At 41.5% G+C, this 12,233-nt stretch overlaps 1 protein-coding gene across 5 annotated transcripts in view; it reads right to left on the reverse strand.

The window, feature by feature from the left end:
• LTBP1 (latent transforming growth factor beta binding protein 1) overlaps window positions 1-12,233 on the reverse strand; it is a 398,449-nt gene that overhangs the window by 104,029 nt on the left and 282,187 nt on the right. For all 5 annotated transcript variants that reach the window (XM_011984230.1, XM_011984234.1, XM_011984233.1 and 2 more), the window contains 2 exons: window positions 7,186-7,308; window positions 6,111-6,233 (listed from right to left, as the gene is read on the reverse strand). In XM_011984230.1, the coding sequence (XP_011839620.1) occupies window positions 6,111-6,233; window positions 7,186-7,308 (246 nt within the window). The remainder of the gene's footprint in view (window positions 1-6,110; window positions 6,234-7,185; window positions 7,309-12,233) is intronic.

Here is a 12,233-nt window from a genome sequence, read left to right on the forward strand (position 1 = left end):
GGGCCCAGGATTTCTCTCTCTTCCAGCTATACTCATTCCCAATCAATTTCATGGCCTAGAACTCCCAATCAATTTCATGGCCCTAAATTCCAAATGCAGAGATCCAATTGCCTTTCAGATATCTTCCTTTGAATATTCATCTTGGGCACTGAAAATGGAAAGTGCCCACATGGTGCCCCTCATGTCTCCACACGCTGGTTCCTCGGGCATCCGCACCTGTTATTCCTCTGAACTCAATGCTCTACCCATAAATGATTAAATGTTATCATCCCAGGGAGGCCTCTACTTGCCTCTTTATTTAAAATCACCACCCTCCCTCAGCACTCCCCATATACCCCACTCTATTTTTTCTGTAAAATGTATTGCCATTTAACAAACTATATATTTTACTTCTTTATCATACATAAATATTTTGAGACAGAGTCTCGCTCTGTTGCCCAGGCTGGAGTGCAATGGCGTGATCTTGGCTAATTGCAACCTCTGCCTCCTGGGTTCAAGCGATTTTTCTGCCTCAGCCTCCTGAGTAGCTGGGACTACAGGCGTGCGCCACCATGCCCAGCTAATTTTTATTTTTTTATTTTTATTTTTGTTTTTAGTAGAGATGGGGTTTCACCATGTTGGCTAGGATGGTCTCGATCTCCACACCTTGTGATCCACCCGCCTCGGAATTCCCAAAGTGCTGGGATTATTGGTGTGAGCCACCACGCCCGGCCATTTATTGTATTTTTTTTGTTATCTCCCACACTACAATGTAAGCTACGCAAGGGAAGGAATTTCTGTTTGGTTTATTGCACTATGCCTAGAACAGTGCCCGGCACAAGTTCCACACTAAATAAGTATTTGAACGAATACATAAGTGAATGTATGAATGACTCTGATTTGGAAAGAAATACCAGAAAGAAATACTATCCCACCTTTCCACCTTTTTAAAATTTTGTCCACAAATAAATGACCATGAACAAAGGGCACAGAGGGAAAGGGAAAGACATCGTAAGTAATGAGTCATCTCAGCTTTGTAAGGGACTGAAGGGAGCAACCTTAGTGAGGAAAAGTTAAGGCAGACACGAGATTAAAGACTGTGCTTGGAGGGAACGAGTCACAGGCTGACTCACCTTTGAAAGCTGAGATGCTCAAGACCCCTAAAAATGAGGACAATTGAGGCCCCCTCATTATCACAGAATGAGTGGCTACCAAGCATGCCGGAGTCGGTAGTGCACAGAAGCAGGCACAACACTTGGGATTCTGACGCTACGAGGAGGCCAGCAGGATGACAGGACAATACCGTCAGAAAACAAGGTCTTTGCCAGAGCTATTAGGGGAAAATTACACATGTAAACATAAAAGCCAACAAGAAAGATGACTCTTCCTTGCACAGCTGTGAGAGGCATGTGAACAGTCACAACTTAGTTAATTACGGCTAAATATCACTGGGGAGGGTCAGAAACATTGCTAGCTGGGAATTAGCAGGCTGAAGTGCTAACATAGTTTCTAAATTAGTTGGATGGACTCCAGTCCTATTTATAACCCAGCATACTAGGGAAACTAGTCCTGACTTTAAAAGAAAAAGGCCTGATTATATATTCTAAAAGAAGCTTTCTTATGGAACGTAATCATATCTCATATACACGAATAATGAAGAATAAGTTTGCTAAAATTTTTTGTGACTTTTCATGAAATGGATGTTTTTGGAATAAAAACCTTAAACTTCTGTTAAGATGCTTACACATTAAAAGAGGCAAAGCAGAGGAACATGCCCTCCGATGAACATGAATTACACAAGACTTAATCAGCGGTGCAGCTCCTTCTTGGCTTGGCCAGGAATCAGGACAGAAGAGATGCAGATGGTCAGTTTATGTTTTCAGTGCCTTAGCACAGGGGTCCTCAATCCCTGGGCCATGGACTGGTACGGGTCCGTGGCCTGTTAGGAACCGGGCCGCACTGCAGGAGGTGAGCAGCAAGGAGGGAGCATTACCACCCGAGCTCCACCTCCTGACAGATCAGCAGCTGCATTCGATTCTTACAGGAGGGTGAACCCTCTTGTGAACTGCGCATGTGAGGGATCTACATTGCATGCTCCTCATGAGAATCTAACTAATGCCTGACAATCTGAGGTGGGACGGTTTCATCCTGAAGCCACCCCCTCACCCCATCCAGGGAACTGTCTTCCACGAAACTGGTCCCTGGTGCCAAAAAAGTTGGGGACCACTGCCCTAGCATACACCTTACCAGTTATTTAGTTCTAGAATAGATTCTTCCATAAATGGCTCCATCCAACATGACCGACCCTCCCACCCTTGGGATGCCACTACCTTGAATCATTATCATTTACCCACATATTAGAGAGTTCCCAAAACACAACTTTTTCATACATAGTCATATCTTATATTATCACTTATCTGACCTATTTCTCAATAGGGGTGTGTGTGTGTGTGTATATATGTGTGTGTGTGTGTGTATATATATTATTTTTTTGAGACAGTCTTACTCTGTCACACCCAGGCTGGTACAGTGGTGTTATCTCAGCTCTCTGCAACTTCCGCCTCCCTGGTTCAGGCCACTCTCCTGCCTCAGCCTCCTGAGTAGTTGGGATTATAGGCGCCCGCCACCACGCCCAGCTAATTTTTTGTATTTTTAGTAGAGACGGGGTTTCACCATGTTGGCTAGGATGGTCTCGATCTCCACACCTTGTGATCCACCCGCCTCGGAATTCCCAAAGTGCTGGGATTATTGGTGTGAGCCACCACGCCCGGCCATTTATTGTATTTTTTTTGTTATCTCCCACACTACAATGTAAGCTACGCAAGGGAAGGAATTTCTGTTTGGTTTATTGCACTATGCCTAGAACAGTGCCCGGCACAAGTTCCACACTAAATAAGTATTTGAACGAATACATAAGTGAATGTATGAATGACTCTGATTTGGAAAGAAATACCAGAAAGAAATACTATCCCACCTTTCCACCTTTTTAAAATTTTGTCCACAAATAAATGACCATGAACAAAGGGCACAGAGGGAAAGGGAAAGACATCGTAAGTAATGAGTCATCTCAGCTTTGTAAGGGACTGAAGGGAGCAACCTTAGTGAGGAAAAGTTAAGGCAGACACGAGATTAAAGACTGTGCTTGGAGGGAACGAGTCACAGGCTGACTCACCTTTGAAAGCTGAGATGCTCAAGACCCCTAAAAATGAGGACAATTGAGGCCCCCTCATTATCACAGAATGAGTGGCTACCAAGCATGCCGGAGTCGGTAGTGCACAGAAGCAGGCACAACACTTGGGATTCTGACGCTACGAGGAGGCCAGCAGGATGACAGGACAATACCGTCAGAAAACAAGGTCTTTGCCAGAGCTATTAGGGGAAAATTACACATGTAAACATAAAAGCCAACAAGAAAGATGACTCTTCCTTGCACAGCTGTGAGAGGCATGTGAACAGTCACAACTTAGTTAATTACGGCTAAATATCACTGGGGAGGGTCAGAAACATTGCTAGCTGGGAATTAGCAGGCTGAAGTGCTAACATAGTTTCTAAATTAGTTGGATGGACTCCAGTCCTATTTATAACCCAGCATACTAGGGAAACTAGTCCTGACTTTAAAAGAAAAAGGCCTGATTATATATTCTAAAAGAAGCTTTCTTATGGAACGTAATCATATCTCATATACACGAATAATGAAGAATAAGTTTGCTAAAATTTTTTGTGACTTTTCATGAAATGGATGTTTTTGGAATAAAAACCTTAAACTTCTGTTAAGATGCTTACACATTAAAAGAGGCAAAGCAGAGGAACATGCCCTCCGATGAACATGAATTACACAAGACTTAATCAGCGGTGCAGCTCCTTCTTGGCTTGGCCAGGAATCAGGACAGAAGAGATGCAGATGGTCAGTTTATGTTTTCAGTGCCTTAGCACAGGGGTCCTCAATCCCTGGGCCATGGACTGGTACGGGTCCGTGGCCTGTTAGGAACCGGGCCGCACTGCAGGAGGTGAGCAGCAAGGAGGGAGCATTACCACCCGAGCTCCACCTCCTGACAGATCAGCAGCTGCATTCGATTCTTACAGGAGGGTGAACCCTCTTGTGAACTGCGCATGTGAGGGATCTACATTGCATGCTCCTCATGAGAATCTAACTAATGCCTGACAATCTGAGGTGGGACGGTTTCATCCTGAAGCCACCCCCTCACCCCATCCAGGGAACTGTCTTCCACGAAACTGGTCCCTGGTGCCAAAAAAGTTGGGGACCACTGCCCTAGCATACACCTTACCAGTTATTTAGTTCTAGAATAGATTCTTCCATAAATGGCTCCATCCAACATGACCGACCCTCCCACCCTTGGGATGCCACTACCTTGAATCATTATCATTTACCCACATATTAGAGAGTTCCCAAAACACAACTTTTTCATACATAGTCATATCTTATATTATCACTTATCTGACCTATTTCTCAATAGGGGTGTGTGTGTGTGTGTATATATGTGTGTGTGTGTGTGTATATATATTATTTTTTTGAGACAGTCTTACTCTGTCACACCCAGGCTGGTACAGTGGTGTTATCTCAGCTCTCTGCAACTTCCGCCTCCCTGGTTCAGGCCACTCTCCTGCCTCAGCCTCCTGAGTAGTTGGGATTATAGGTGTCCATATCACGCCTGGCTAATTTTCTCTTCTTTCTTTCTTTCTTTTTTTTTTTTTTGAGACGGAGTCTCACTCTGTCACCAGGCTGGAGTGCAGTGGTGCGATCTGGGCTCACTGCAAACTCTGCCTCCCAGGTTTAAGCAATTCTCTTGCCTCGGCCTCCTGAGTAGCAGGCACTACAGGTGCGCGCTACTATGCCCAGCTAATATTTGTGTTTTTTTTAGTAGAGATGGGGTTTCAGCATGTTTGCCAGGCTGGTCTCTAAGTCCTGACCTCAGGTGATCCGCCCACCTCGGCCTCCCAAAGAGCTGGGATTACAGGCGTGAGCCACCACGTCCGGCCCCAATAGGTACATTGATTACAACTTTTCATTGGTGTTATTAACTCTTTGAGAAACATGATCACCTTAGGATAAAATCTTAGAAGTTGATTTACTGATTCATTAACAGTATACACTTTAAGGCCTTTAAAACACTGCCAAAATCGCCTTCCCGAGGGTTGGCTCATTTTACACTCGCAGCAGCAGGAGGATATGGGGACTCAGCCACTTGTGATTGCTTGTGCCAAGTTCTCTGGTCAGGAATGCAGATGCTGTAAACGACAATGGATCTTTCCAATCAACTGGACCGGTAGTGAAAAAGGATTTGGGGCTGCTGAAATACGTGTCATGAAACCATTCACCAACAGGCTCATCCACTTCTCTCAAAGGTGGGATTCAGACCCTCCTTCAAAAACTCGGACCCTGCATGGGAGACACAACCCTGCCAACACTCCTATTCTGGTTTCACAACTGACAGGCTCTAAATGCAGCGAAGCCCCAGGTGGGCTGGGGAAAAGCTTGTTACTTAGGCGGTCAATGAACACAGAGCAAGGTCACAAGGGACAGACGGGTGGTAAAAGTGAAAAAGAAGTCCACTGGGAGAAGATATTCCCCTCTCCATAAGCAGGCCTGTTTCAGGCATCCAACCACTGCAGAGAGCTTCTTAGCCAAACAAGTAGTGGAAGTGGTTGATAACTGCACGATGCTGGACACGTGGGATATCTTTCAGAAATATTTTATGCAAAAAGCCAAAAACTGAATTGACGTTTGGCTCTGAAAAACCTTCTAATTACCTGGAAACTGAAGTTGTATTTACTTATTTGGAACATTTGGAAATTGGTTCTGCATAAATAAGGTGCTGCAGTTCAGAACTATGCACCCAGGATAAACCACCTATAGCTGATAAAGGTAAACTGATTCTTTTATGCTTTTGGCTGCCACAAGTCTAAAAGACAGCTCCAAGCAGTGCAAAGAAAATCTGGACTCTACTCCCTTCTTTGAATTATTTGTGTGACCTCAGGGAAGACACTTTGCAGGGACCTAATGTCTTCACTATGAAATCAAGAGATTGGGCTCAAAGGATCAAGGCTGAGAAGATGCCCAGATTTCCCTCCAATCTGGGCATTTTATGACTCAAATCAGGAGCAATTCTTACCTTCACAGTGGTCTCCAAGCCCAGACGCTCTGTAACCCTGGTCACACACACACTGAAAAGAGCCCTCAGTGTTCCTGCACTGCCCATGAGCACAGAGATGACGGTGCTGGCATTCATCAATGTCTATGAGCAAGAGAATACAAAGAAACTGTAGAAGTGGTGCTTCAAAAACATTTTCAATCAGTCTCAATTGGATCAGTGTAAATTCTAGAAAGACAATGTTGATACAAGTAATGACCATCATATGTTGTCGCTTTTGTAATACTATCTCAGGAGACTTTTTTGCTTATCGAATATTCAGAGTATACATGAAGACATGGATATTGTTTCTTTATAAAACAATTGGCCTTATACAGTGTGGATTCTGTTCTTAAATAAGAAACGGTGTTTCCTCTCAAGAAGTCTGGACACTTGTGGTTGACACAGGTGGGATCATAATATCTTCAAGTTCAGGAAGCACATACTTATTGGGAAGTGAAGTATTTCTGTGCGAAATTCAATGAAATATTTCTTTAAAAAGTCTAAGGTCAACTCCAGCAAATCCAGAATCCTCACTATCACCTATAAGAACAGAACATATTTTGCAAACTTTATCTCTAAGGGGGACATTATTACAGTTTCACTGAGAAGTCTTCTTTAGCGATTTTTTTAAAAGGCAAACATTTTTCAACACTAAATACAAAAAATTAAGGTTATTAACATTCCACAGCATAAAAGCAGCCGGAAATAATGACTTTCTAATTGCTGAAATCCAAGCATATAAAACCTTTAAATTAATTTACATGTTTAAATGGAAATTGCCTTCTGTAGTAAAGAATTACACAGAGAGCAATAATTTTTCTTCCTAATACTAATGCCTAGCCATTGATAGCTAATGCCATAGGTTTTCAAATTTAATTGTCTTCATCTTTGTTTTACTGACTTTCCTAATTTATGTTTAAGTCCCTGGCTTTCTGGCACTAAAATTTATCTAGGTAATTTTTAAAAGGTACACTCATTTGATTGAGGGTACATTTTTTTTCAGATCAGGTGCTTTAAGCTGAAGTTTCAGTAGTTCATGTTACTACACTCTTACCTTCACACTGGTCTTTAGCTGCTGACAGCTGGTACCCCTGCCCACAGGTGCACCTGAAGGAGCCCTCGGTATTTTTGCACTGCCCGTTTACGCATAGATTCCCTTGCTGACATTCATCAATATCTGCAAACACAACAATGGCAATTTTTCTGAAAAAGGGACTACCCAGGAGAATGCAGTGCTCCCTGCAATGCATTCTGGGGTTAGTGTTACAAAAATAATAGTAGTACTTATGTCTGGCACTACACACTTTAGTATGTATCACTCCACCTATGCTGTTGTATCAACCTCAGTATACTGAACTATAGAATAGAAGTAACTACAAATAGACAATAAATCAGTAAACTACTTATAATAATCATACTCCTCACCATCAGTGTCTTGGAATACAACATGAAATATTTTAAAGTTGCAAACAGAAGGCAGAACCTGATACAATATAATGGCGCTTAGACAATTTGTAGACCTGTTTAGTTTCATGAAAGAAGTCAGAAGTAAAACTCTACTAGGAATTTGAAAAACAAAACCAAAAACATAAGCAGTTACGGAAGCAAACAGATAATTCTACTTTATCTAGAAGTTGAACTATAAGGCCAAATGGTTGTATACAGAACTCTGGCTCATTTTCAAAGTAACAAGGAAAGCCAAGAGAAATGGTAGTATTATGATGACTGCTGAATACCAAAGGAGAAAGTGATAAGTGAGGATTTTTAAACATGCTTTGACTGAAGATAAAACCACTAACTGAGAAAGAATATAATTCTTAATAAGTGTCCTAGAAAATGTCATGTATGCAAAGTTATACAACCGAAGTAAAGGACTGGCTTCATCAATAATTTGAACACGTCTGGTAAGAGTAGAGTTTTCCAGATGTTTTTGTTTGGCCATCATATTGGTCTGACCTAAGCAGATAATGCTGTCTTGTCTTGTCTTGTCTTGTCAGTGCAAATACAACCTCAGAATGTTTTGCTGAACAGCTAGCCAACTTGTAAGAGTCTATGATTATTAAAACATGGTAGGTACAACCAATCTTCATCACCTACATGACAGGTTTGTTGTGAAGATTACTGAAGGGAACAGATATAAAACACATGAGCCCTGTACTCACAGTGGGAGAAAGGAGCTCTAATCTAAAAGAAGTAATAGAGTAATAAAAAAAAAGGGAGATTTTTTAAAAATCATGTCCTGTAGATCAACGTATGACTGTTGTTTTCTTCAAATTTTCTTATTTAAAATGCATCTAAAAGTGTTTGTCAGGAAAACTCAATTAACTGTAGAGGACTTTCACTCAAGTATTATTGACAATTACCTGTTTACCCTGAGCAAAGTTTCATTTCTTTTTTTTTTTTTTTTTTTTTTTGAGATGGAGTCTCACTCTGTCACCAAGCTGGAGTGAGTGCAGTGGCGCTATCTCGGCTCACTGCAACCTCTGCCTCCCGGGTTCAAGTGATTCTCCTGCCTCAGCCTCCTGCCCAGCTCATTTTTGTATTTTTAGTAGAGAGGGAGTTTCACCATTGTTGACCAGGATGGTCTTGATCTCTGGACCTCATGATTCACCTGCCTCATTCTCCCAAAGTGATGGGATTACAGGCGTGAGTCACTGCGCCCAGCTAATTTTTGTATTTTTAGTGGAGACAGGGTTTTGCCATGTTGGCCAGGATGGTCTCGATCTCTTGACATCGTGATCTGCCTGCCTCAGTCTCCCAAAGTGTTGAGATTACAGGCATTAGCCATCACGCCTGGCCGCAAAGTTTCATTTCTTAACCTCTAATGGGGCATTAACTTTTTAAATTTATCCAGATATAAGCAAGGTATCAGGTTATCCCTTCCTGAAATCGCTGACATTGCTATTGAAATATTGAAACAGTTTCCTGAAATAGGGCTCACACAAAGTATTAATGTAATCGGAGTTCAAAAATTTGTTTCTTATTTTCTTTAATATTTCATAGCAATTACTTTAGTTGATTAAAAACTTTTGTTTTACCAATTGTGCTATTGGTCTCTTTTACTTATAAATAATTCCTGGCTGCCAATATTGCCTGGCCATAGAGAAATTAAACAAGGTAGCTTTCATTTTAAAGATTATTTTATACCTTTCAGACACTCTAAGTCTCTTAGCTGTAGGAATGGTTGCCAGCAAAGATCAGCCTACGTCACTATTTTCTTTTAGCACATTCTATAAAATACTTGGGATATCAGTTCACGAACTGAAGACCAACAATAGCTCTTGTAGCTGGCTGGATCTCTCATATAACATCTGACAACATTTTTAGTGCTTTGGACTCTTTTTGACTTTCTCATAGAAGACAACAAATTACGCAGTCCCATGTGAAGATGTCTGCAGCAGAGATAGACCCTCCATTCCAAGGACGGTCAGGGTATGCCAGACATGTTACATAACTGACTCATTTATGTTGCTAAGAATGTCAGGAGTAATTCATGACAAGTAATGACACATACACTTGGAATAACTTGAGGCAACACAGTGATCTTGAACAAGGTGATCTTTGGGTCTTTAAAATGACCAAAGGGAACAAAGATAGATTAATGCTAGGGATAAAAATATTTTTATTTTCTAATGAGGGATAACATTTCTGAGCCAAAAGAAAGCTTTCTAATAAAATACGCAGGCCAGACAAATGTCTTCTTTCTTTTGTGCCAAGAATATCACACACCCCTGACATGTGAATGTACACCTGACATGATGTGATGACCAGAGCCTTTCAACTCTGTGTTCTTCTTCCCAAAAACCCATGACCCCAGTTTAATCATGAGAAAAACATCAGACGGATCCAGAGTGGGGAAAAGCTGCAGGATTCTGGCCTATACTCTTTAAGACAGATAAGATCACGAAAACTAGGGAAAGATTCATTAGGGAGACAAGACAAGTAAATGCAATGTAGTATCCTGGACTGGATCCTGGAACAGAAAGAGGACGTGATTGGAAAAACTTATGAAATCCAAATAAAGTCTCGAGTTTAGTGACAAGGCTGGGCATGGTGGCTCATGCTTATAATCCCAGCACTTTGGGAGGCTGAAGTGGGCGGATCACAAGGTCAGCAGACCATCCTGGCTAACATGGTGAAACCCTATCTCTACTAAAAATACAAAAATTAGCCAGGTGTGGTGGCACGTGCCTGTAGTCCCAGCAACCTGGGAGGCTGAAGCAGGAGAATCGCTTGAACCCGGGAGGCAGAGGTTGCAGTGAGCTGAGATTGCACCATTGCATTCCAGCCTGGGCGACACAGTGAGACTCCATCTCAATAAATAAGGCAGTATATCAGATCCTAGCTCTGACATGTAGAAGCTGTGTGAGCTTTCTCATCTGCTAAAAAAAAAGGAGCGGGGGGAACAATAATGCTTCCTCCTAGAGCTGATATGAGGATTGCATGAAATAATACAGGGACAGAGATCAAGTGGGAAGAATGAGTTAATGCGAGTAGAGGGCAAGGTTAAATGCTAAGTGGAAGTAATAGCCCTTTCTCACCTCTAAGCTTTGGCATGTGCTGTTTCCTTTCTCTGCCAAGTTTTACTCCCCTTTGTATTCAATACTTCAAGACCAAGTTCAAACAGCAATACCTTTGTGAAGCTTTCCCAGAAGCACACAAGCAGAGTTAGCCACACACTTTTTGGCTTTAACAAAACTTTGTTTATGCCTCTAATTTAGCAAACACCACCACCACCACGTCATGCTCTGCCCCTGCATTAATTCATTCTCTCTACATGATCTCTGTCCCTGTATTACTTCATGCAATCTTCATATCAACTCTTAACAGGTACCATTATTGTTCCCTTTTATTTGTAGATGAGAAAAGTAAGGCTTAGTGAAGTAAGATACCATAACTTATCCAAGCTCACATAGCTTCTATGCATCAGGACTAGGATCTGATATACTGCCTTAAAAAAAACCTAAATACTAGACTTTAATATATAATATAATCCTGGATATTAGATAGCCATTAGTTGTCTTGTCTCCCCAACCAATCTTTCCCAGGCTCAGCTGGGATGGCAATGGCCGAGAGCAAGACAGTGGTAATGAGTCATTCATTCAACATGTGCCTACTTTGAGCATCCCATTAGAGAGTCCGATTCTCTAATTTTAGGGATGACACAATGTCTGGAAACCTGGGATTATTCACCCAAGGTCATACCATGAACCACTGGAAGAGCCACATCAGGTAAGCAGTGAAGAAGAAGATGAATATGAAAGGCAGGATAATCTTGAACAAGTACTTGGGTCCAAATCAGCACAGAATCTTCACAGGGCAGTTGTGACATTGATTTGGATCAGTCAGAGAATGCGACTGTGACAACTAAGTTGGGAATATGAAGGAGGAGGACAGATTACAAGAGTTTTTATCAACAAGCAGATGAAAAAAATTAGGCAGATTAGGATGAAAGAAGATAAAATGGCAGGATATGAAAATAAACTAGATATAGCAATCAAAGATGAACCATGACTCCTAAGGCTTGAGATCCTCATTCACCACTGATCCAGTGTATGGGGGAAGAAATAATACCTTTCAGATGCTTCTCGTATTTAATTTGGTCTGAGGAGATGCCTGGCTTAAGAAGTCAGTAGGAAACTGTGAATGTGAGCCAAAAGAGAAGGGACCAGGAGCAATGGAGGTGTGCCTACGTTAGATGTTCCACTAGGAGTGGCCAAGATCCACCGTTGCTCTGCTATATTATGGGAGCAAGGCATCAAATTCAGATGCCTGCACGTTCCCTACTGCCAGCGGAAGAGGCCCCAATTCTTACAGGATACCAGGGTGACTACCATAGTGAGAAATTAATTATCATCCTAGATCCTTCACTTACATCAAGACACTTAAGAAGAACATTTTTACTTATTTTCTCTTTTGCCCTTTGCTAGAACACACTTTTAGATGTAAAAGTAAGCAGAAAAGAAAAAAATCCACAGATTTGACCATAAGAAAAAAATTTTTAAAAATCTTAAAAAGAAAAATTAGGGAAGACTTAAAGAAATTACAAGAGTGTACCACCAAAAATGTATATGTAATATACATACATTTATTATTATTATT

This window comes from Mandrillus leucophaeus, unplaced genomic scaffold (genome assembly GCF_000951045.1).
Source record: "Mandrillus leucophaeus isolate KB7577 unplaced genomic scaffold, Mleu.le_1.0 Scaffold264, whole genome shotgun sequence".
Taxonomy (NCBI): domain Eukaryota; kingdom Metazoa; phylum Chordata; class Mammalia; order Primates; family Cercopithecidae; genus Mandrillus; species Mandrillus leucophaeus.